Genomic DNA, 25891 nt, shown 5'->3' with positions numbered 1-25891 from the left:
CAAACTCCTTGTGGGCAATTTCACTGACATCAAAAACACAGAACAACATTGTTTTCACTTTGGACATGCTTACTCGTGTCATCGTGATATTAAGATTTTTCTGCTGGCTCCACACTTGCTTTGACTCCTCGATTCCGTATTGTACCTGTAGCACTGATTCTCATTCCCGATCACAATTATTTTAGGAAAATTTGGATAGTTTTGCACTTCTCTCATCAAGCTGTGGTAAACATTGAAGCGGTTTTCTCTTCAGGCATCAGTGAGGAAGTGAGTCACCAATTCTGCAGACACCCGTCTTATGTACAAATCTTCGATTAAAATTTGCTGGACTGTGCTCCACGACACCTTTCTTTCCTCAGAAATTTGGTCAATCGTCCAATGATGACCATCAATTGCTCATAGCAATGTTTTCATCATCTCTTGACATCCTATTACAACCATGGCACGCAGTACGTTTCCAGTAGATATGTTACCTCAGTTGAAATGAGAAAACTACTTCTAGAGAAGTGATTTCCCCGAAGTACCATCATTAAAAGGGCTTACCAAAGCATCCCAATAGTCTCTGCTGCGGTTTTCTCTAACAGACAACAAAATTTCACACTAATTATTTTCTACTTGTTTACCACATCATTAAATGCTAGAAGGTAGAAATAGGAATGCAAGCAACAGAACAGAAGAAACATACCAGTGAACTGACCGATACCAACTTACTGAGCACCATGGGAGGCTACGAAGTATCACTACCTAGTGGTACAATATGTAATTACAAAGCATTGACATGGAACCACTTGATTGATGTTATTTTTGGGTTCCCTCTCAAAGTTTCATATGCCGCTATACTTAATCAGTGTGTAAACTCAGGTTAGCCAGTAATGCTGCTATACACTTGGTCATTAAATAGAATTTTAACACTAACAGAACTGTTAACAGTTTTGACTATCGACATTTATATTTAGAGTTAATAGATGGTGTTAGTGAATAAAAATCAAGTATTTAAACGAAAATTTGTTTTACTCAGATACCTTCCATCACATTAAATTATAGACAAAATGCACACTTAAGGATATATGCCAAAGGTTGTAGTTCAACATTTAATTCACATAGGAAAAATTAAGCATGGGTCTTAAACACGGGACCTGCCAAAATTAGTTTTCTGCATAAGGAAAAGTAACCCTGAACAGAGGATTTTGTAGGATGTTTGCTTCCCACATGAGATGTACTGTGAAACACCACCTTCTGACATTACTTTCAGTTCTAAAAATATGAAGTAATTCTGTGTAACCCCAAAATATCCTTCCCCACACTGGAACATACTGTCAACCTTCACACACTGCTTGCTAATCAATTGGGTTTATAGAACTCAACTGGTGTAGTTAAGGATTTTGTGATTTTCCACTGCGGCAGTATAATTCCATGGAAAATAATAAACCTCTACATTCATCTGCTGCCGTTGGATAAGCAGCTGCAGCAGCAAGTCGTATACTCTTAGCTCACTTATTTGTTACATAGTTTAATTCTTAATTTCTTTGCGTGTTTTTGGTACTTGCATTGTTTAATTCATAAATTTCGGGTGTATTATAGTATTTGAGAGTATAGCATCACGTTTTAGTACCTGAATAGAGTAAAATTGCGTAGTCTCTTTCCGCCGCCGAGCAGTGTGTCAGCAGTGCGCAAGTAGCAATATTACTGCATCTATTAGGCAATCTTGTATTTTAATAACCGTTTAAATTTTGTGTCTAATTGTTTGTGCTCTCTGTAGATTAGTTCAGACGTTTTTTGCACAACAGTTTCTAGCATGGATAGGGACTGCAACTGCTGTGTTTGGATGCAGGCTGAGTTGGCATCCCTTCACTCCCAGCTTCAGGCAGTGTTGGCTTCGGTCTCACAGCTTGAGGCTGTTGCCAATGGGTATCACTGTGGGAGTCCGGATGGGGGTTTGTCGGGGATGGCCAGCTCATCCCACGCATCCCCCGATCGGACTACGACTGTGGCTGCCCAGGATACTGCCCACATTGAGGCTGATCCCTCACCTGCAGTAGAGTGGGAGGTCGTCTCGAGGTGTGGCAAGGGGTGAAAGACATTCCAGAGGGCTGAACAGGCCTCCTTTCCAGTTTGACGAACCGGTTTCAGGCCCTATCTCTGGCTGATAGTGACCTTCGGCCGTACATGGCTGCTTGTCCTGTTCCAGAGGTTGCCCCCTCAGTCTGCAAGATCCAGGCGGTCGCAGAGGGTGGGCTTACTGGTAGTTGGGAGCTCCAACGTCAGGCACGTAATGGGGCCCCCTTAGGGATATGGCAGCAAGAGAGGGGAAGAAAACCAACGTGCACTCCGTGTGCATACCGGGGGGAGTCATTCCAGATGTGGAAAGGGTCCTTCCGGATGCCATGAAGGGTACAGGGTGCACCCATCTGCAGGTGGTTGCTCATGTCGGCACCAATGATGTGTGTCGCTATGGATCAGAGGAAATCCTCTCTGGCTTCCGGCAGCTACCTGATTTGGTGAAGACTGCCAGTCTCGCTAGCGGGATGAAAGCAGAGCTCACCATCTGCAGCATCGTCGACAGGACTGACTGCGGACCTTTGGTACAGAGCCGAGTGGAGGGTCTGAATCAGAGGCTGAGACGGTTCTGCGACCGTATGGGCTGCAGATTCCTTGACTTGCGCCATAGGGTGGTGGGGTTTCGGGTTCTGCTGGACAGGTCAGGAGTCCACTACACGCAACAAGCGGCTACACGGGTAGCAGGGGTTGTGTGGCGTGGGTTGGGCGGTTTTTTTAGGTTAGATGGCCTCGGGCTAGAACAGAAAGGGCAACAGCCTCAACGGGTGCAGGGCAAAGTCAGGACATGCGGGGACCAAGCAGCAATCTGTATTGTAATTGTAAACTGTCGAAGCTGCATTGGTAAAGTACCGGAACTTCAAGTGTTGATAGAAAGCACCGAAGCTGAAATCGTTATAGGTACAGAAAGCTGACTGAAGCCAGAGATAAATTCTGCCGAAATTTTTACAAAGGCATAGACAGTGTTTAGAAAGGATAGATTGCATGCAACCGGTGGTGGAGTGTTCGTCGCTGTTAGCAGTAGTTTACCCTGTAGTGAAGTAGAAGTGGATAGTTCCTGTTAATTATTATGGGTGGAGGTTACACTCAACAACCAAGCTAAGTTAATAGTTGGCTCCTTTTACCGACCTCCAGACTCAGCAGCATTAGTGGCAGAACAACTGAGAGAAAATTTGGAATCCACTTCACATAAATTTTCTCAGCATGTTATAGTCTTAGGTGGAGATTTCAATTTACCAGATATAAACTGGAACACTCAGATGTTTAGGACGGGTGGCAGGGACAGAGCATCGAGTGACATACTGAGTGCACTTTCCGAAAATTACCTCGAGCAATTAAACAGAGAACCGACTCGTGGAGATAACATCTTGGACCTACTGGTGACAAACAGACCCGAACTTTTCGACTTTGTAAGTGCAGAACAGGGAATCGGTGATCATAAGGCCGTTGCAGCATCCCTGAATATGGAAGTTAATAGGAATATTAAAAAAAGGGAGGAAGGTTTATCTGTTTAGCAAGAGTAATAGAAGGCAGATTTCAGGATACCTAGCAGATGAAAACGAAAATTTCTGTTCCGACACTGACAATGTTGAGTGTTTATGGAAAAAGTTCAAGGCAATCGTAAAATGCGTTTTAGACAGATATGTGCCGAGTAAAACTGTGAGGGACGGGAAAAACCCACCGTGGTTCAACAACAAAGTTAGGGAACTACTGCGAAAGCAAAGAGAACTTCACTCCAAGTTTAAACGCAGCCAAAGCCTCTCAGACAAACAGAAGCTAAATGATGTCAACGTTAGCGTAAGGAGGGCTATGCGTGAAGTGTTCAGTGAATTCGAAAGTAAAATTCTATGTACCGACTTGACAGAAAATTCTAGGAAGTTCTGGTCTGATGTTAAATCAGTAAGTGGCTCGAAACAGCATATCCAGACACTCCGGGATGATGATGGCATTGAAACAGAGGATGACGCGCGTAAAGCTGAAATACTAAACACCTCTTTCCAAAGCTGTTTCACAGAGGAAGACCGCATTGCATTTCCTTCTCTAAATCTTCACACAAACGAAAAAATGGCTGCCATCTAAGTAAGTGTCCAAGGAATAGAAAAGCAACCGGAATCGCTCAACAGAGTGGACCTGACATGATACCAATTCGATTCTACACAGAATACGCGAAAGAACTTTCCCCCCTTCTAACAGCCGTGTACCGCAAGTCTCTAGAGGAACCGAAGGTTCCAAATGATTGGAAAAGAGCACAGGTAGTCCCAGTCTTCAAGAAGGGTCGTCGAGCAGATGCACAAAACTATAGACCTATATCTATGACGTCGATCTGTTGTAGAATTTTAGAACATGTTTTTTTGCTCGCATATCATGTCGTTTTTGGAAACCCAGAATCTACTCTGTAGGAATCAACAGATTCCGGAAACAGCGATCGTGTGAGACCCAACTCGCTTTATTTGTTCGTGAGACCCAGAAAATATTATATACAGGCTCCCAGGTAGATGCCATTTTCTTGACTTCCGGAAGGTGTTCGATACAGTTCCGCACTGTCGCCCAATAAAGTAAGAGCCTACGGAATATCAGACCAGCTGTGTGGCTGGATTGAAGAATTTTTAGCAAACAGAACACAGCATGTTTCTCTCAATGGACAGACGTCTACAGACAAAGTAACCTCTGGCGTGCCGCAGGTGAGTGTTATGGGACCATTGCTTTTCACAATATATATAAATGACCTAGTAGATAGTGTCTGAAGTTCCATGCGGCTTTTCGCGGATGATGCTGTAGTATACAGCAAAGTTGCGGCATTAGAAAATTGTAGCGAAATGCAGGAAGATCTGCAGCGGATAGGCACTTGGTGCAGGGAGTGGCAACTGACCCTTAATTTAGACAAATGTAATGTATTGCGAATACATAGAAAGAAGGATCCTTTATTGTATGATTATATGATAGCGGAACAAACACTGGTAGCAGTTATTTCTGTAAAATATCTGGGAGTATGCGTGCGGAACGATTTGAAGTGGAATGATCATATAAAATTGATTATTGGTAAGGCGGGTGCCAGGTTGAGATTCATTGGGAGAGTCCTTAGAAAATGTAGTCCATCAACAAAGGAGGTGGCTTACAAAACACTCGTTCGACCTACACTTGAGTATTTCTCATCAGTGTGGGATCCGTACCAGATCGGGTTGACGGAGGAGATAGAGAAGATTCAAAGAAGAGCAGCGCGTTTCGTCACAGGGTTATTTGGTAAGCGTGATAGCGTTACAGAGATGTTTAGCAAACTCGAGTGGCAGACTCTGCGAGAGAGGCGTTCTGCATTGCGGTGTAGCTTGCTCGCCAGGTTTCGAGAGGGTGCGTTTCTGGATGAGGTATCGAATATATTGCTTCCCCCTACTTATACCTCCCGAGGAGATCACGAATGTAAAATTAGAGAGATTCGAGCGCGCACGGAGGCTTTCAGATAGTCGTTCATCCCGCGAACCATATGCGTCTGGAACATAAAAGGGAGGTAATGACAGTGGCACGTAAAGTGCCCTCCACCACACACTGTTGGGTGGCTTGCAGAATATAAATGTAGATGTAGATGTAGACCACAGCGCCACAAAAGAACACTCCGTGGAGAACCGAATGCAGGAATCTGCAGAGAACGGAAACATGGCTGAACTGGTGAAGATCCTGGCACAGGGAATACACGTCGACAGCCAGTGTGATAATGGCTACAACGCATTGTGCGGGGGGGGGGGGGGGGGGGGGGGAGGGGATGGCGGGGTGAAGGCTGGTGACAGCGTGCATCGTGGCCGTCAACTACCTGCTGGAGTCGGGTGCCGATGCCAGTGTAAGGAACGACTGACAACGGATAGCCCTCCCCGTGGCAGCAGGATACAGCTGAGAAGGTGCTGCAACAGTGCTACCATCCGCAAGATGGCACAGTTACTGGTAGCTGCCAACAAATATGACCTCCCTCTACTGAAGGATGCTCTTGAGGACCAGTCGGTCCAGAATTTGACCGTAGAAAATGTGGCAGAGCGTGCGGTGCTGGCCTCGAGGTGATCTCCCAGGATCCTCCGGAGGCCTGGAAAGTGGAGGGCTGGAGAGAGGGAGTGGCCAGCTGCCATCCACAGCTAATGGCAGAAATCTCGCAGTTGGTCGAAGCAAAAATGAGGTTAATAAGATTTTACTTTCCTCTGTCTTTATAAGTAGCACCTACAAAGTACTGAGCTTTCTCTCAAAACACTTTCCAAAGGAATGATTTGAGACAACTAGTAAGCCTCCTTCCATCCATATTTTGCTAGTGTAAACCTAACACAATTCACAATCACGACTTTCGATATGCATATTCTGTAAGGAAACACTCCACGAGCATTTTTGTGCTTTGAAGATATAATGAATCATTGATATCCTTTTGTTGTATTTTTGAATGCAATGTTGCGGACTACGGTCAGCTTTTGTCATAATTTAATGCCCATTTGGGATATAAACTTAGACTAGACTGGTAACACAGCACAATTGTGCTGAGTTTTTTATTTCTTTCTTGTAGAGAGAGTGATATTCTTAATCTGATTGCTGTGGGCACTAAGTATATATTGCATGTGCACTGTTTCCCATTTTAATGTTTTAACTGAATGTAGTGATTTAAAATGATGTAAAATTGGTCATAGAAAACCTTGTGTACAAATTCAGTATGCTGTGCTGGCAGTTAAGAGGGCTAGCTACTTCAATATGAAAAATTCTTACATGCCTCAGAATAACTCAATCCCATCCACCATGCTACATACAAACAGACTCACTGAATTACTCCATACTTCTCTATAAATTAAAGAGATATAGGATCAGCAGGAGACCTCTTATTTGACAAACAGGAAGCAAAGAGTTTTCACAACATCTAACTCTGCAAATTACTCATCAAAATGAGAAACTACCACTAGGTGTCCCCCAGGGCTCTGTTTTGGGACCAATTCTCTCCCTGTTTTATGTAAAGTCATTTACCCTTGGACATCAATGCAAAGTCAGTCCTATCTGCAGATGATACTTTAGTGCTGATTAAAAAAAAAAAGCTCTGCAATTAAATGGTCTGAAACTAAATATTACAAAAACACAACTCACAGTTCTAAACAAAAAGTAAGCTAAGTGAGATCTATGTCCTACATAAAAATGAGAAGACAGAACCAGCAAGCACAGTGAAATTCTTCAGACAAAAACTTGAGCTGGCAGCCACACTCAGAATATTTAGTTAACAAACCAAATAGCCTTTCTTTTGCAATTGGAAAGTTACATGATGTAAGAGACACGGACAGACGAAAAATTTTGTACTATAGTTGCTTCGAATGTCATCAGATGTGGCATAATTTTTTGGGGTAATTCAATTTACATGGTAAGGATATTAAAACTTCAAAGAAAAATCATTAGGAAAGAGTGTGCTGCACATCCGAGAACCTCTTGTCGCCTATTATTTAAAAAGCAAAATATATTATCTGTACCATCACTATACATTCTTGAACTTCTAATTTTCCTGCACATTAAACCTGAACTTTTCAAAGACTTTCACTTTAAACATTTACACAACTAGGCAATAACAACATTTTATGCTCCCACCCACACCTATTAAAGCTAAATTCTATGACTCCTCAACACAAGAGCATGAAAATATACAATAAATTAAAGATCTGTGATATACTGAGCATGGAAATTGGTCATCTACAGAAAAATTTACACGAACTCTTAGTGGAAAGATGTTATTCAGTGGAGGAGTTTATGAATGATGAGGTGATAACTTCAACAGTGCAACTAATCACATGATCTGAATATTGTATGTTATGAGATGAAATAAATCGAATCAGTTACTTGCTATGTGTTGCTCAGGGAAGAGTGCATATTCTGGATGAACGCCCAAAATAGGTCTTCCTAGACATCTTTTGCTTGCTTTTTGCTGTGCTTCTTATTTAAATCCCTCAAAAGCTGCTCTCACACAATGTGTTCCCAAACCATTGTGAAGAAACAGTTTGAAAGTTCCACAACCATTCAAATATCACAGGAGGATGCTAGTCATCGGGCAGCAGTATTAGCACAGTTAGAGAAGGTGGCAGTCGTTGCTTTCTTCTGAGCTTTCACAAATGTTGTGTGTGACAAATATTTGTTTAAAAAGGGAAAAATATTATACCAATAATCATTGTGGTATACTTTGAGAGGTGTATAGTTGACCTAAGAGATCATGATGGAATGAATATTTATGTATAAATTATGTAGTCAGGCAAAGAGTTTGACAGAGAACAAAGACCTGAGTTGAAACAAGGCCCCGGGAGTAGACAACATTCCATTGAACTACTGACGGCCTTGGGAGAGCCAGTCCTGACAAAACTCTACCATCTGGTGAGCAAGATGTATGAGACCGACAAAATACCCTCAGACTTTAAGAAGAATATAGTAATTCCAATCTCAAAGAAAGAAGGTGTTGACAGATGTGTAAATTACCGAACTATCAGTTTAATAAGTCATGGCTGCAAAATACTAACGCGAATTCCTTACAGACGAATGGAGAAACTGGTAGAAGATGACCTCGAAGAAGATCAGTTTGGATTCCGTAGAAATGTTGGAACATGTGAGGCAATGCTGACCCTACGACTTAGAAGAAAAATTAAGGAAAGGCATACCTACGTTTCTAGCATTTGTAGACTTAGAGAAAGCTTTTGACAATGTCGACTCTTTTAAATTCTGAGGGTGGCAGGGGTAAAATACAGGGAGCGAAAGGCTACTTACAATTTGTACAGAAACCAGATGACAGTTGTAAGAGTCAAGAGGCATGAAAGGGAAGCAGTGGTTGGGAAGGGAGTGAGACAGGGTTGTAGCGTACCCCAGGTGTTATTCAATCAGTATATTGAGCAACCAGCAAAGGAAACAAAAGAAAAATTCAGTGTAGGTATTAAAATCCATGGAAAAGAAATAAAAACTTTGAGGTTCACTGATGGCATTGTAATTCTGTCAGAGACAGCAAAGGACTTGGAAGAGCAGTTGAACGCAATGGACAGTGTCTTGAAAGGAGGATATAAGATGAACATCAACAAAAGCAAAACATGGATAATGGAATGTAGTTGAATTAAGTCAGGTGATGCTGAGGGAATTACATTAGGAAAAGAGACAGGTAAACTAACAGATGAGTTTCGTTATTTGGGAACTAAAATAACTGATAGTGGTCGAAGTAGGGAGGATATAAAATGTAGACTGGAAATGGCAAGAAAAGCGTTTCTGAAGAGAAATATGTTAACATCAAGCATTGATGTAAGTGTCAGGAAGTAGTTTCTGAAAATATTTGTATGGAAGTGAAACGTGGACGAGAAATAGTTTGGAGAAGAAGAGAATAGAAGCTTTCGAAATGTGGTACTACAGAAGAATGCTGAATATTAGATGGGTAGATCACATAACTAATGAGGAGGTATTGAATAGGATTGGGGAGAAGAGTTTGTGGGAGTACTTGACTAGAAGAAGGGACCAGCAGGTAGAACATGTTCTGAGGCATCAAGGGATGACGAATTTTGCATCGGAGGGCAACGTGGAGGGTAAAAATCGTAGAGGGAGACCAAGAGATGAATACACTGAACAGATTCAGAAGGATGTAGGCTGCAGTAGGTACTGGGAGATGATGAAGCTTGCACAGGAGAGAGTAGCATGGAGAGCTGCATCAAACCAGTCTTGGGTCTGAAGACCACCACCACCACCACCACCACCACCACCACCACCAACAACAACAACAACATGTAGTCAGGTACAACTTGCGTGTGATATGCTGAAGTGCATTGAGAGAGAAATGGTAAATTTGTCACAACTCCTCATATCTTTTTAGTACCTCCCACGTGTGTATTTCTATGTTTCTATAGTTCTATTTATATTATATTATAATTATTATTATTTCCAATTTTGTTATTTAGGTTTAAACATTTAAACATTTGTAATAACAATAAATGTGCAGTGGATGGGTAGCATGAAGGACTAGACCGACAAGCAGTTCGAGGACACGCTGCCGTAACTGGTAGCATAAAGTGCATGTCAGACGGCTGGCTTTGTTTTATGGTACCAGACAGACTGGTGAAATTTAGAGTGCCAATTTCTCAAAAAAGGTTGAGCAGCACTTTTGTACCACAGGAGTTTCTCACATTTATATGTACTAAATTGGTGCAAAAAGTTCAACGAAATCGGTGATCTGTTGGGTTTACGCTTCCTGTGCCAGTTCTAATGCGGTATACCACCCAATGAAGTTTCTTAGAGTTCAAAAAATGTCAAGTAATTCTGTGTGACCTCACAATCTCCTTCCCCATGCTGGAGCAAACTTTCAAATCTTAGTCCAGATTTCTCACCGATTGTGTGGCTTTCTAGCATTCAGTTGGTTTGGTTAATGATTTTGCCATCATCTACTGTGACAAATTTCTGTGAGAAATCATCTCTATGCTTGCCAGTGTCACAAAGGGGGGACACATGAAGCTGCCAAGTATGGAAACTTGGCTGAACTGTTCGAGATCCTGCAACATGGAATGGACATCAACAGCCGGTGTGAAAATGGCTACACTGCAATTCACAGAAAGGCAAAGTGTGGCGACACCTCAGCTGTAAACTGGCTGCTGGAGTCAGGTGCCAATGTCACTGTGTGGGGTGACTGGCAGCAGACTACCCTCCACGTAGCAGCAGCATACGGCAGACAGGGTGTCGTGATGGTCCTGCTGTTTCACGGTGCGGACAAAGACGCGTGGGACGGCTGTGGGCAGACTGCTTTGCAGATTGCCGCCACATGTGGTGAAGCAGCTGTCGTAAACCTGCTGTTGTGGTTGGGGACAGACCGGTCTGCTGCCGGCTACGGTAAGATGCCTCTGGAGCTAGTCCTGGCATGCAACAGGAGGGCAGTCCTAGATATACTGAGCAGGATTTGTCCCGAGTATCACGGGGCTGTACTACCATTTGCAGACAAAGCAAGTAAAAACATAGTATACTGTGAAATACATGTAATTGAATTATTGAAATATTTACCTCCTTCCCCTTCTTACTTCTCCCTGTACTGGTCACACTTCCACATGTGAAACTTCCTGAACTGCTACCTTCAACATCCTTGAGCTTTCTAAACAGAATTTTTTTACACTTAGTTTGCTGGCAGTAGGTCACATGTTTGACAGGCACAGGATTGCAGAGCTCTTATTGACACTGCTCCAGAGTAGCATTTGTAGTATTTGAACCTCACGATGTAGTAGTTGAACCTCACCATGTTCCAAATACACGTGAACATTTTCGATGACCTTCCAGTGTGGTATACTTTGAAGTCATTTTCCAAAGTCTTTCGCAGATTCTCTTCTGCAGTAGTGTTCAGCATTTCTTAAACACAGTCTGAAATTTGTGTGTGCATTTTCATTCCTGTCAGCACAGGCACCCCTGTTCTTAGCTGCCGAATTGCTGCCAGCATATGGGAGGGCAAGGGGGGGGTTACTTATGAGACTGCAACTCCTGAGTACGTCATTGGGTTACCGCAAGTGAAGAAGCGCAGATAACTTACCTATGTTAACTGGCTCTGTGTAAGGAGATATCTCATTTAGTAAGTCTGTGAGAAGGCATTCACGAGTATCAGCGTTGCAGATAAGGCAGCCACAGATGTTCTTGGTGAAAGCAAAAACTTCGTTTCCAACACTAAGAATTTTAGCAATGGTAAATGAAGTTCCACATTGTGCAACATGGAACAAAATAATTGGAAAGATTATTGGTTTTAGATTGCTTAAAAAGAGAAAAAACTCACCTCACATACTGTGTTTGATGTGAAGGGTGACTACTTTAAATAGATTTCAGTTTAGAATCTCATTTAGTCAGGTTTCAAATTGATCAAAAAATGTACTTGCATGGCTGTCAGGACCACTTGCTGAGAATTAATGTCAACCCATTTGACAACACAGCTGAAACCATGTCATCTGATAAGATTATCAGTGAATACTGTGAGTACTTAATTCAGTGGTTACAGTAGTGAAGAGATTATAGGTATCCATACTTTTTGATGAGATAAGGAGTGCCTGCAGACGCAAAATACAGGAAATGGATGTCCTGAAATTATGTAAGTTACCGATGATGTCCCAGGCTGCCTAGTTTGTTAATTTACTTTTGTAACAGTAAATGTAAATAGACAGGTTACAAGGAACTCTGCAAAAAGTACCACCACTGCAAAATGACTGCTAAAGCAGGATGTCATTCATTTTTGTTATAGTGTTGCTGCAAAGTAGTGAACAGATTTCACAATAATAAAAATAGTGGCTTCGTATGGGGCTACTGTGATTCACCAGACGTGTCCAAATCTAACCTGTATCTTTTCTTCCCCAGAACACAATAAATAGGAAATCATCACATGTAAAAGGAATATTAGACCTTTTGGATGAAGTTATGTCTGAACCTAAATTAGAAGTGATCAAAGTGACCTTGATACTAATCCTGATCTTGTTCTAGACATCACTGCAGAAGAAAGTGACACTGGAAGACACCACATAAAATCATGCAAGGCCTAATCATTTGAGGGTGAAAGTGTTGATGCAGTGATGATGGTTTGCCTTTATCTTCTCTTGCCACTAATACATGGAGTAAAATTTGTTGTGGAAGTACAAAGTCTCATGACTAAAATGAGTATGTTGGTATAAAAGGCAAATTGAAAGATGAAGGTAACAACATGGCACCAGACGATTTCAATTTTTTCTGTGACAATTTGATTGGTTACATAGCATTTCACACTAACTTTAATGCCTCTCAAAAAAACAAACATTTTGTCTTTGGTTACTGGTTTAAATGGTTCGTTTTTTCTAACAAAATGAATTCTTGTGGGTATAAAATAACCTCATAGTTACCATGGAAGTTGCTCTTGCTGTAAACAGTTGAGGGACAATTGTGCAAGTTCACTCATGTCCATAAATAGGTTTGGAGGGTTACCACCACACACACACATTTGAATAATAACAACGTGACACCAAAAACAGAGTCTCCAAATTACAATAAGCTTTGCAATATCAGACCTATGATAGACATTGATTAAAGCTTTCGAAGAGAGTTATGCCCCACCTAAAGTCAGCCAGTTGATGAATGCTTGGTGACATTAAAAGATAGGATTAATAATAAATAATAAATGCCCAAGAAACTCATCAGATGAGGATACATGGTATGGCTTTGGGCTAATAAATTAGTGTTTGTTTGTGATTTTGAAGTTTACACTAGGGTTGGGTTGTTCCGAGGGAGGAGACCAGATAGCGAGGTCATCGATCTCATCAGATTAGGGAACGAAGTCAGCTGTGCCCTTTCAAAAGGGACCATCTGGCTATTTGCCTGGAGCCATTTCGAGAAATCACAGAAAACCAGAATCAGGATGGCCGGACACAGGATTGAACAGTCATCCTCCTGCATGCGAGTCCAGTGTACACTAGGAACATAGGTACAGCTGAGGTTCATTTAGGAGAAATAGTTTTATTTTATTTGTGGGAATGTCTGGAATGGAAACAATGTTTTTGATAACTGCTTCACAAGGGTGTCCTTTGTGGAAAAACTGAAACAACATGGGACATGCAGTTGTGACCTCAAAGGTCTGGAACAAATGAAGCATGACGAAGAACTCAGTAGAGTGGACTCTGAATGGTCAGTGAGGGATGATGGAATACCCTCTAGAAAAATGGAAGGACAATTTCTTATAAAATCCTCCAGATGATGTTTCAGTTGTGAACAGAAAGGAGGCTGATAGTAGCAAAAAGCAAATTGCTGCAAGGTCATATCATGTGAACAAAGGATGTTATACAACTGAAAGAAAAGCAGGAAGGTCCTTGGTAATATTCTCTTGGTATTTTGTTGATGTATCAGTTGTGACGTACACTGGTAGGAGTTTGCAAGTCTAAAAATTTAGAAGGAATGTTGTAGCTGGTTTAGCACATACTAGATATGTGAAAGGCTTACCATGTTCATCACATAATACACCACACCGTGAGATATTCAAACCACAGGTGCCCACAGGAAAGAGAAAGTCAGAAGCAAAACACATGCTACAGCACGGGATTCTAAAATGTTATGCCAACTGTGGTATGAAAAACACCTTCATTGATCCCGATGGAGTTTTAAAAGGTGATGTTTGCTTATGCTTGTCACCCGAGAAGATTTGATTCATTCATATCCAGGGTATCTTTCATGTTTTTCACATATTGTGAGTGTCGCTAAGACTTACCACAGTGGCTTCAAATGAAGACACCCTTCAACATTCATTCAAATGTATAAAAAGCAATAAATTGTCATTTTCATTTCTTCAGTGTGTATTCAATTTAATCAATTTCCACCAGAAATTCAGTAGTCTAATGCTCTGTGCTTCAAACGGCTACCAGAGATGGCAAGACGGAGGCGCACAGAGTAATACTGGCAGCCAGAAGCCCTGTGTTCGCAGCTAGGCTGCTGTACCACATCGCAGAAGCTGCCAGTGGTTGTTTGCACGTACCAGTTGTCGAGGCAGCCACTGTGGAGCACTTCGTCAGTTGCGAGTACACGGACGAGGTCCCAGACGGGAAGAGAAATGCGGCAAAGCCACAGGCACCTGCAGAGACGTGTAAGCCCCCTCTCCTTAAGGAGGCTTGTGAAGACCAGAGTCCAGGGTTTTACACTGGAGGACGTGGCAGAGTGTGTGGTGCTGTCATCACAGCACAGTGTGTCTGTTGCAGTTTTTTTAAGCAGGAAACAGAAGTACACACACACACACACACACACACACACACACACACACACACACACACACACACACACACAGTTCTCTTGAAGTTGCCATAATGACTTCGCAGAGGTAACCCGCCAACAGAGAAACACAATAGCACACTTGCACATTCAGCTCTACACTGAAGCCGTCTGCACAGCTGTTTCACGAAGGTCTCTACAAACACCATCTAGCGTGAGAACCCTGCACTATGTTTGTGAGTGGCAGCACCCTCAGAGTCATGTTTCTTTTGGGTCCCCCTTGTACATGTAGAGAGAGAGCTCATCGAATACAATGAGACAAAATACACAAACCATCGTCGTCCTTTGTAGAGACGAATTTTTAATCTGACTGTCATGGGCATTAGGTACAGCTTACATGTGCACTGTTTTTCTGTTTGGTTAACAGAATTGGGGACCCACTCTATCACAGAATACAGGTGGGGCAGGGGAGGGGGGGGGGGGGGGGGGGGAGGGGCTGCAAGCTGTTAACCTTTGTGAGTGTGGGTAGCCTAATGCTTATGTCCAGCTTGCGTGACAGTGGTCACTAACACACTGAGGGCGATTTCGTCCCGTGTAACTCAGGTCTGTCATATGATGCTGCAGATGAAGCAGATTAAATCCTGGCATACCGTGAAATAAGTGTTACTAAATTATTCAAATTTGTAAGGCTCACTGATGTGAGGCCAGCGATATAGGTGGGAAAACGTGATTGGCGTACTAGAGTGTGACGTCGCACACACAGTTGAACTGAGCATTTTTAATAGTAGGGGCATATTTTATTTTGTGACTAACATCAGAAAGTGATGTATTTTTTTATGAGAGTCTCTGGTTTGGAGATGGGCGAGGGGAAACTTACTATTGGGAGGCAGTGTTTTCTAATTTGGCAACTGGTGACCGACACAATTTGGTGGGAAGGAGGAGATGACTTAGGGCACTGAACAACAAGGTTATCAGGGCCCTTAGATTAATTATGTACTGATGACTGTGATGAAAACCCAATAAAATGGAAGAACAAGTTGCTTAGCTCCACAAGAACTGAAAGGTAATCATGACAAGATGAGTTTCAGAAAGGCCAGTAACAAAGCCCCGACAAGACACTGGATGACAACTAGAGGGAACAGTGGCTAAAATACCAGTAAAGACACAGTAAAAAGGGGACAGATGGCTGTGGCTGGATGACAATTATAAATATTGAGTGACCAAGCCCGCCTGTGACATTAAAATCTCACATCCAATATTTGTGGAAAAATTCCCGACACCAGACAAAAAACAAATCTTAAAACACGACCACCACCGCCTCCTTATCAGTTATAATAGAGGTCATGTCCAGTGGGAGATCCAGATCTTATTTATTTATTTATTTATTTATATAGTGTTGAATTGTACTTAAGATAGGTAAATAAATTGGTGAAATCAATGTGAAGTGAAGTAGAAATTAGGAAATAAATGAAAAACTTAGTTTAGTTTAGAAGAATTACACACTGGCAAACAGCAGGCGGAGCAGCAGTGGCAACGGCCGGCGCTGGCAAGTCAGCACGTCGGGAGAAGCAGTCGCCCCCCCCCCCCCACATAAGCGGGCGCTGTCGATTCAGCCGTCAGGGCATCGCCCGACCGGCTCACGTGTTTCTCAATTGTCCCACGTGATCAAAGGCCCTCGCCTACATTCCAAGAGCCGATGACTGACGTTAAGAAGATTCTTCGAGAAGCTTTTCAACATGACAGAAGAGGCAATGACCGTGGAGTCTTTCACCTCCAGTGAACTGAAGTAAATAAATACACGCAACGCCGTCGGCCCGAGAGTAGTTTTTCACCTTTAGTACAGTTCAGTCTGTGCTGAAGACTGTCATGCAGGAAGAGACTACATCGTACACAGAAGCACCGAGTCCGCCGCTGTAATGGAATAGCGAGCAGCAGCATTACTGCCAGAAGACAGAAGTTAGTAGGTATTTGAAGTCTGATTTTTACGTACCCAGGTGATTCTTGAGGATGGGAAGGAGACTGCCTCACATCAGCAGTCACCTGTGAGCTGGTGATGCAGATCTGACAGCCGAAGACTGGCAAGTTGGAGTCTGTTGTTCGAGTCCGGGACACTGGCCTTCCCCCGTTGCGCCGCTCCGCCGGCCGACGCACGACACACACGGCCGCTTAGAGAAGAGAAACACTGGGACGCCACATCCAAGGTATCACCATCCGATTCACGACTTTGTTGTCAATAATTAAACGGGCCACCTCATGATGCGCGTCTCCAGTCAACTGGGCGAAACAGCGACACGAGACACACACCGCCAGGTGTAATCAGACGACACCGCCGCTAACGCAAGCAGAAGGCTTCGCAAACGACACAGCTGCCGCTCTCCCAGCCAGAAAAAATCCAGTAAGGAATCCATTGTACGAATCTTTCAATGAAAGTCATCTTATGTAAAAACGCTGTTTCATTCCACCTCATACACGAGCCAAGGAAGAGCCCACCCTGCCCACACGTTAAGAGAGAAAAAGTAATTTAGTGTTTTTGACCCTGACAATGCTTTAGAATCAAATGCCCTTTGCAGTAATGCTCATCCTGACAACTGACTAGCATCAAAAGAGGTTACCCAGTTACAGTAGTTTACACCCACATTGGAGCACTAAAATAAAACATAACACAACAGAGCTTACAATGATTAAGTTTAGGTCTTAGCAGTCAGCAATTTTGTCATTTCCCAAAACTTCGTTCACTGTGACCTGGCTGCTCATTCTTCTGCAGATATGACATACTTCTTCCGTTCTGATGGTTTGAATGTCAGCCATGAGTATTTGTTCTTCAGAAGCAGTTTCCCTTCTCTGTGTTGAATTTGGTGTGTGGTGATGTTCAGTTCATCTAGATCACTTTGTACTTCTTTAAACCAAATGTTTTTGGTTTTACTGTTCCAGAAGTAGTCAAAAAGTTGCTTCAGGATTCTAGTATTTGGTAGGCGAGATGTGGCCAAAAATTGCAATCCTCCTTTCCCGCATTGTATCAATAATGGATTCACTTTCCATATAAACTACTGAATTGGACGAAAGTCTCCATTGCCCATTACCTTGGTGTTTCTTATTGATAATTGTTCAGAGTATTCTTCTATCAACTTTCTGCAATTTGTCAGTTGTTGCTCGAGTATTTAGTCTGAATAGTGTTTCACTTGCATATGTTGGTTCCAGTTTTATGACGGAGACGTAATGTCGAAATTTATCATTTATAGAGAGACATCGTTTTTTGTAGGTTGGCCAAGCGGTTCTCTGTACTCACTGAAGTTTTAATGTTCTACTGTCTATTGATGCTCTTTCATTAACATTCCAGGTAATAATCTCATCAATATATTTAAACTTTTTTACTACCTTAATTTTTTGATCATTATGTAGTATGATATGGGATGTGTCAACTGGGAAGCTGGGCATCATTTCTGTTTTCTCAAACGAAATTTGCAATCCAACCTTTGCCCCTAATCGTTCCAGTTGTTCTATCTGAACCTTTGCTTCATCAATATTGTTTTCTAACAGCACCAAATCATCTGCAGATGCAAGGCAGTTAAGTTGAATCTTTCTTCCAATCTTAACAGGTGGCGGGCATATCTTGTTCCATTCACGCACGATTTTCTCCAGCACACAACTGAACAATAACTGTCATATAAAACACACTCCATTAAAATATTTCATATTGATACCCGTGTCCCACATCTGTGCCACACCAGAGGCTCCCTTGCATCTTACGAGGAAGCAACACGTCAATGGGCAATGTTCTATTCCAAGCCGTTGTGGTGTCACAAGGCTTAGGCCTGTCCCACCCCTCATTAAATCGACGAAGACTTATACGAATAATTGGAAGAACAGTTTTTATTATTATGTTCTTTAAGTTTGTTTTTGGGTTTTCAGAAATACGGTGGGAAGAAAGTTTATGTTGCAGATAAAGTGGAAGACGTTACCCGACAATCACCACGAAAGTTCGACGTAGCAGCAAGTGGGCAAGGAATATAACGAATGCTGCAAACTACCGCGAGCCACGGAAAGGCATGGGCCGCGAGGGTGTCGAGCTGCCTAGGTCGTCGTTGGACAATAAAGGAATAGATATCCTCCTTTCTCTTTGTAAACAGATAAATCGAGTCTTGAAAGGTTCACGCAGAACGTATAGGTGGGTGACACATTAGGTGGGACCTGATGCCTGTAATACTTCCACGGTTATTAAAAAGTTGTTAAACGGCAAAACCAATAGTTCATCATTTATATAGATAAAAAGTAGTAAAGATACAGGAAAGAAAGAATTGCAGTGTCAGAACGAAAAGTGATACATCGCTCAGCAACGAAGAAGGACGTAAACAGCGTGCGTTACGTGGTGAAAACAAATTAACTCATAAAATAGTAAGTCTGTAATTAAGCATAAAGCCATGTAACACTGCACCCTTTAAGGGCTACTCCTTCAGAAATCTGAGGTGGAAGGAGGTAAACCACAGTCACACAATGTTTTACAGAACGTTCTTCATTATTCCTCACTTTCAGCAACTGCGTGGTCCATCAACACGTGGGCTTCCTGGTCACAAATGAGGGGACAGCCTACATGGGGGACTTTACAGTGAGCAGGAAGTGGAGGGGAGAAAGCCGCCTCAGCTGCCGTATCAGTGAGTTCATTTCCCCGAATATCTACGTCCTGGAACTTGGCAGAAAATGATTCCGTTGTCTTGGCTTTACAGGAGAAGGAAAGCACTTCCCACATGGCCTGCACTTCTCGCACAAGTGGCAGCCAAAATTTCGAGGACTAGCCATTCGGTGACGTCGGAGGCCATGTCGGGGGGGCTGTGTGAGGCTGTGGTGGAGCACGCACTGTCGCAGAGTCTTGTCAGTGTGGAATCCACATCGGGCCCTTCAGTTTGAGTCTGTGTAGACTGCAGTACCTTGAAGTTTTGACTGAGTGCTGTCCACGTCAGCTTCGAGATGGTCTGCACCTCAGCAGAGTACAGCACGGCACACCACAGTTACAAATACAATGAGCATTCTAAGCAACACTGGCAAATTGGGTCACTTGTGGAGTTACATGCTACTGCCCATCTCAGGATCAACAATCTCTTGTTTTATGCGAGTTTCTGGGAGTTACTCGCCTGCTCTCTATCAGGAATTGAGAGTTTACGAGGGGGCTCAATAACTGGAATTTTTACTCTGCATTTTTATTGAACCCTACATTTACAGTACTTTAGTCCCCTTCAAAGTATCATCCATGTGCAACGATGCACTTGGCCTAATGCTTTTGCTACTGCTGAAAACAGTTCCGGAGCTCGTGTGGCAGGATACTGTTCGAAGCTGCTACCCTGTTTTTTGATCTCATTCAAACGAATGACTTGCTTTCCTTTCACAGTTTGCTTCATCCGAGGAAACAGAAAACCATCAGAGAGAGCCTGATGGGTGAGTAGGGTGGATGAGGCACAATCACTGTTGTTCGCCACAGACTGTTGGACCACCAGAGCTATGTGGGCTGGAGCATTGTTGTGGTCGAGCAACCAGTTCCCATTTCTCCAGAGTTCTGGCCGATTAGGTCGCATACTCTCTTGTAATTGACCTAACACTTACAGATAAAAATGTTGGTTCACTGTTTGTGCAGGGGGAATGAACTCTCTGTGGACAATTTCACTGATATCAAAAACACAGATCAACATTGTTTTCACATCAGATTGACTTTACATGCTTTCTCGGATCGTGGTGATATTCGAGTTTTCCACTGGCTCCACAAATGCTTTGACTCCTTGACTCCAGATCACACCTGTAGCACTACCACTCATTCCCAATCACATTTATTTTAGAAAAATTTTTGTAGTTTTGCACTTCACTTTTCAAGCTGTGGCAAACATTGAAGCTGTTTTCTCTTCATTCAGCAGTGAGAGCGAGGAACAAGTTTTGCAGACACCCATCTCGTGTGCAAATCCTCAGTTAAAATTTGCTGGACTGTGATCCGTGACCCTTTTCTTTCCTCAGAAGTTTGGTCAATGGTCCACTCATGACCATCAATTGCTCATGTGGCAATGTTTTCAGAATTTCTTGACATCCGAGTACAGCCAAGGTGTATTATATTTCCAGTTGATGTGTTGCCAGATTTGAAATGAGAAAACCACTCTTAGCCATGTGATGTCCCCAAAGCACCATCATTAAAAGGGCTTACCAAAGCATCCCAATCATCTCTGCTGGGGTTTTCTGTAACAAAAAAAAATTTCACCTAAACTCTTTGCTCCTTGTCAATTACATCATTAAATGCCAAAGGGTGGAAATAGGAAAACAAACAACAGAACACAAGAAACATACCACTGAACTGACTGACACCAGCTTACTGAGCCCCGTGGCAGAAAGCATGCACACGGAACCACTTGACTAGAGTTATTTTTGCGTTCCCTCTCAAAGTTTCAGATGCCGCTGCACTTTATCAGTGTGTAAACTCATACGTGAGCCAGTAGTGCTGCTATATTAAATAGAATTTCAATACCAACAGAATTGTTAATAGTTTTGACAGTTGACATTTATATGTAGAATTAATAGATGGTTTTAGTGAATAAAAATCAAGTATTTAAACAAAAATTTGTTTTACTCAAATACCTTCCATCACATTGAATCATATGAAAAACTCCCGTTTAAGGATATATGCCAAAGGCCATAGTTCAACTTGAAATCAGCACATTCAAAATAAAGTATGGGTCTTAAACATGTGCCAAAAATTAGGTTTCTGCATAAGGGAGAGTAACCCTACAGAGGGGATTTTGTAGGACATGTGCTTCTCACATCAGATGTAATGTGGACCACCACCCTCTGACATTACTTTCAATTCTAAAGTAATTCTGTGTAGCCTCAAAATTTCCTTCCCCATAGTGGAACAAGTTATCAAGCCTTACTCACTGCTTACTGATCAACTGGGTTTGTAGCATTCAACTGATGTAGTTAAGGATTTTGTGATTTTCTAATGCGGCAATACATTTCTGTGAAAAATAATACCGCAAAGGAGCAAGACATCGAGAAGCAGATTCAAGACGCACTGAGAATGGAGATACGGCCGAACTCATTGAGATCTTGGCCCGGAGAACCATCTTTAACACCCAGTGTTAACAGGGCTGCACTGCACTGCACTGCACTGCACTGCACTGCACTGCACTGCAAATAACATTATCCAGAACACAGTTTGGATTTCTGAAGGGTTCTGATATCGGGACAGCTATTTACACCTACAGTGAAAATATACTCAATTCATTAAATAACAAGTTACAAGCAGCAGGTATTTTCTGCGATTCGTCAAAGGCATTCGATTGTGTGAACCACAACATCCTTTAAAATAAATTAGAATTCTATGGTGTCACAGGCAGTGGTGGAAAACGGTTCAAGTCATACCTCGCTAACAGGAAACAAAGGGCGTCAGTGCAAGGGACTAGTGAATTAAGTCATCATCAGAATGGGAAGAAATTACATGTGGTGTCCCACAAGGATCCATCTTAGGGCCATTGCTTTTTCTTGTGTACATTAATGATCTCTCGTCAGTTACACCGCCAGAAGCAGAGTTAGTTTTGTTTGCAGATGACAAGTATTGCAATCAATAGTATGTCGAGTGTAGTTCTAGAAAGATCTGCTAATGATATTTTCATAGATATTAATAAATGGTTTAAAGCCAACTCACTCACATTAAACTTTAAAAAAGACTCACTATATGCAATTCAGAACCTGTAAGAGGTTTCCACCCAGCATATGCATAAAGTATGAAGAAGAGCAGATAGAGGTTGACAGTCTTAAATTTCTGGGATTACAACTTGATAATGAACTCAGTTGGGAGGAGCACACCACAGAACTGCAGAAACGCCTTAACTAATCTGTATTTGCAATTCGAGTGTTAGCAGACATAGGCGACAAAAATGAAAAAGCTTGCACACTTTGCCTACTTTCATTCCATGTCATATGGTATATTTTGGGGTAATTCTTCAAGTCAAACAAAAGTTTTCAGAGTCCAAAAGTGTGTAATACATATTATTTGTGGAGTAAATTCACGGACGTCCTGTAGAAACCTTTTCAAAGAACTGGGTATACTAACTACTGCCTTTCAGTATATTTACTCCTTAATGAAATTTGTCCTAAATAATATATCTCTTTTTCCAACAAACAGCTCAGTTCATACATACAATACCAGGAACAAAAATGATCTGCACAAGGCCTTAAAAGCACTTTAGTTAAAAAATGGGTCCACTACTCAGGAACACTTATCTTCAATAATTTGCCAGCAAAAAAAAAAACAAAAAAAAAAAACAAAAAAAAAAGTTACAAATATAGATCAGTTTAAAAGGAGCCTGAAAGACTTACTAGTAGGCAACTCCTCCTACTTCATTGAATTTTTTAATAGAAACAAATGATGTATATATTCATGCTATTAGAATTGTTATTTCAGCTTAAAAAAAAATTGACATGTTCCACATCCACGAGGATGTCATCAGCATGGATCTATGGAACGAAAAACTAATCTAATGTAATCTGGGCAGCAAAGTGCTGCAGGAGTCAGGTGCCAACGCCAACATACCGAATAACTGGCAGCAAGCGGTCCTCCGTGTAGTGGCAGGATACAGCAGACAGGGCGCTGCAATGCTGCCGTCTCCGGTCCGAAGAGAGGACGGTGAAAGGCAGGCAGTTCCGCAGGTTGCTGCCACTGCGGTATGCGGCAAAGTAGCCGTGGTGGAAGTGACGTTCTGGATTGGGGGGTGGACCAGTCCACTGCTGCTGCGGTGGAATGCCTGTCCATCTTGTGACAGCCTACAACAGGACGGCAGTAATTAACACTCTGAGGAGCATCTGTCCCGTCTGAGACAGGTTTGTCGTATCGTGCTGCAGATAAAGCAAGTAAAACACTGGGATGCCACGAATTGAGTGTCACCAAATTATTTAAACACTTACCAGTTCCTCTTCCTTCCCTCCTTTCTCCTGTTCACACTGTCTTCCTCCCACAGTTAAGACTTTCTAAATTGCTGCCTTCAACTTTGTTCACCAATTCCTCGAGCTTTCCGAACGACACTTTGTCGTTTCAACTCTCGAGTAGCAATCTTTAATGGTTGAACCTTGATACGTTTCAAACACACACAATCACTTTACCTGACCTTTCAGTGTGGTATACTTTGGGGCCATTTTAAAACAGTCTCACACTGTGGGTTAACAAGTATTGTGCTCTCATTTAAATATATGGTTGGAAGAGTTCACCTACAGGAATTTTGAAACGAACTCTGTTGTCCAGGACCGCGTACCACAAAGGATGCAGATTCACCCCGAGATGGGGAAACTCACAGGCGTCCATTGTCTATTGAGGCCTAAGCGCTGTAGTGTGCTAGTGAGACAGGCGATAACTTAAGTCATAGGGAAACCCAGTAGAAGGCTTCTGTGGCCAAGGAGACTTAGCAGCGATAAATGTGGTGGACCTAAGATCAGACATAAAGGGAGACATTTAAGAAAACAGTCTGTGGTAATGCAGGGAATCTAGACACAGTAATTTTAATCTGCCATCCTCTATAGAATTTCATGGTGATCCCAATAAAACTTGAATATTTATCATATCTATAATAGTTTAGGATTTACTGTTAAAGTCAAATTAACAAGTTTTGTAACAAAGACCTGAATGCTAAAATCTGAACGTTTTGGTTGGTCTTCACAATCAACATTTCATACAGAAGCGTATCATCATTAAAATGACAAATGTGAATATCAACTCTGTGGCTTTATTTGTTTAAAAGACACAGCAAGTTTAAATTATCAGTATGTTTAGTTAAGCATCAGATCATTTCCTCCACACAAAACATACTTAATGATGACAGCACGATACCTTATTGAATCGTTAGGTAATAAAATATTTGTTGTACAGCTAAGTGCATAACAGTTACCTTTCCTTATTCATCAGAAAGCACATTGGTGCAAGGCTACTGGCCGTGACATTCAAAGTTAAGAAGGAAATTTTATTGGTTTTATGTAAAAGAATTTAATATTTATTATGAAATAATAAACTATTTAGAACATGAAAGTGGTCAAGCTTTGATTATTTAAATATATTAAAATGTAAAGTAATGTAGAATAAGCTTTAGCCTTTCAGATGGATGGCTTCAGGAAAGGGAACTGCCCTAGTCAGTCTAGCGAGTACGTTTGGCGTGCCGGAAATGCGGCCGGAGACGGGCAATAACATTTTGTGTAGCTAACGTGTATTTCCCAATGATATTGTGAATAATCTAACTGTGTTAAATGGATACAAATGCACTCTAGTGTAACAGTAACTCTAAATATGACCACTTTTGCCATTAGTTTGCTTTCTGAACAAGCGTTATTCAAACCAAATAGCAACTGCATGACCTACATCATTTACGGGTCGTTAATTTAGTTCCCGATAATATTAGTACTGTTATTATAAGTTATATTAACATGGTATTTTGCAAACTTGCTGTAAGCCAGACAATTTAACCAAAGAGTCACAAGTGTCTAATTTAGAATGTGTAATGTGGCACGTGTGGTTCAAACCCTAGGAGAGTTCGAGCTAAGACATTTCTAAGAAGCAGAACCGCCTGTGAGCCCAAACATCTTTGGGACGTTAGCTCACAACACCACATTCTCTTTCTGGAAGTTTCCAGTACTTCTTTTAACACAGCTTGATATTTAAGTGTGCACCTTCACTTGGCTTGAATAACAGAATGCACCGGAATATTTTCCCTTACCAATTTCCCTAAAGACACTTCGTACTTACCAATTTCTGCTGATTGCTCACTTCCTGGCAATAACCTTGATGGTTTGTTTCTGCACAGGTAGTCCTATTCTTAGATATTGAATTAGTGTTGTACAACAGCACTTGGCAGTGCAAGGGTGTTACTCACGAGATTGTAACAGGTGAGTATGTGGTCAGGTCTCTGCCCGTGAAGAAGCACATTACTGATTAGCGGCATTAATTGGCTTTGATAATATGGTTGTCTGATTTAGAGGTGCTCTAATGGGAAACATATTTAACAATTTAAGATTCAGAACCAGTTGTTCAGAATGAATATCAACCCATTTCACAACACTGCATGTAATAATTTCTTCTGGTATTTTATTAATGAACACAACTACCTAATTCAATGGTTACATTGGTGAAGAGGCT

General features: G+C 41.9%; 1 protein-coding gene across 1 annotated transcript in view; it reads left to right on the top strand.

Annotated features, from left to right (window-relative positions):
• LOC124553533 (ankyrin-2-like) overlaps positions 1-25691 on the top strand; it is a 36775-nt gene extending 11084 nt beyond the window's left edge. Inside the window, exons 3-5 of the mRNA XM_047127382.1 lie at positions 10494-10890; positions 14468-14697; positions 25560-25691. Coding sequence (XP_046983338.1) covers positions 10494-10890; positions 14468-14697; positions 25560-25691 — 759 coding nt within the window. The remainder of the gene's footprint in view (positions 1-10493; positions 10891-14467; positions 14698-25559) is intronic.
• The last annotated feature ends 200 nt before the right edge of the window (positions 25692-25891 follow it).

This window comes from Schistocerca americana, chromosome 11, assembly GCF_021461395.2.
Source record: "Schistocerca americana isolate TAMUIC-IGC-003095 chromosome 11, iqSchAmer2.1, whole genome shotgun sequence".
NCBI lineage: Eukaryota > Metazoa > Arthropoda > Insecta > Orthoptera > Acrididae > Schistocerca > Schistocerca americana.
Note: the sequence above shows the minus strand (reverse complement) of the source record. Positions and strands in the feature narration are given on the sequence as shown.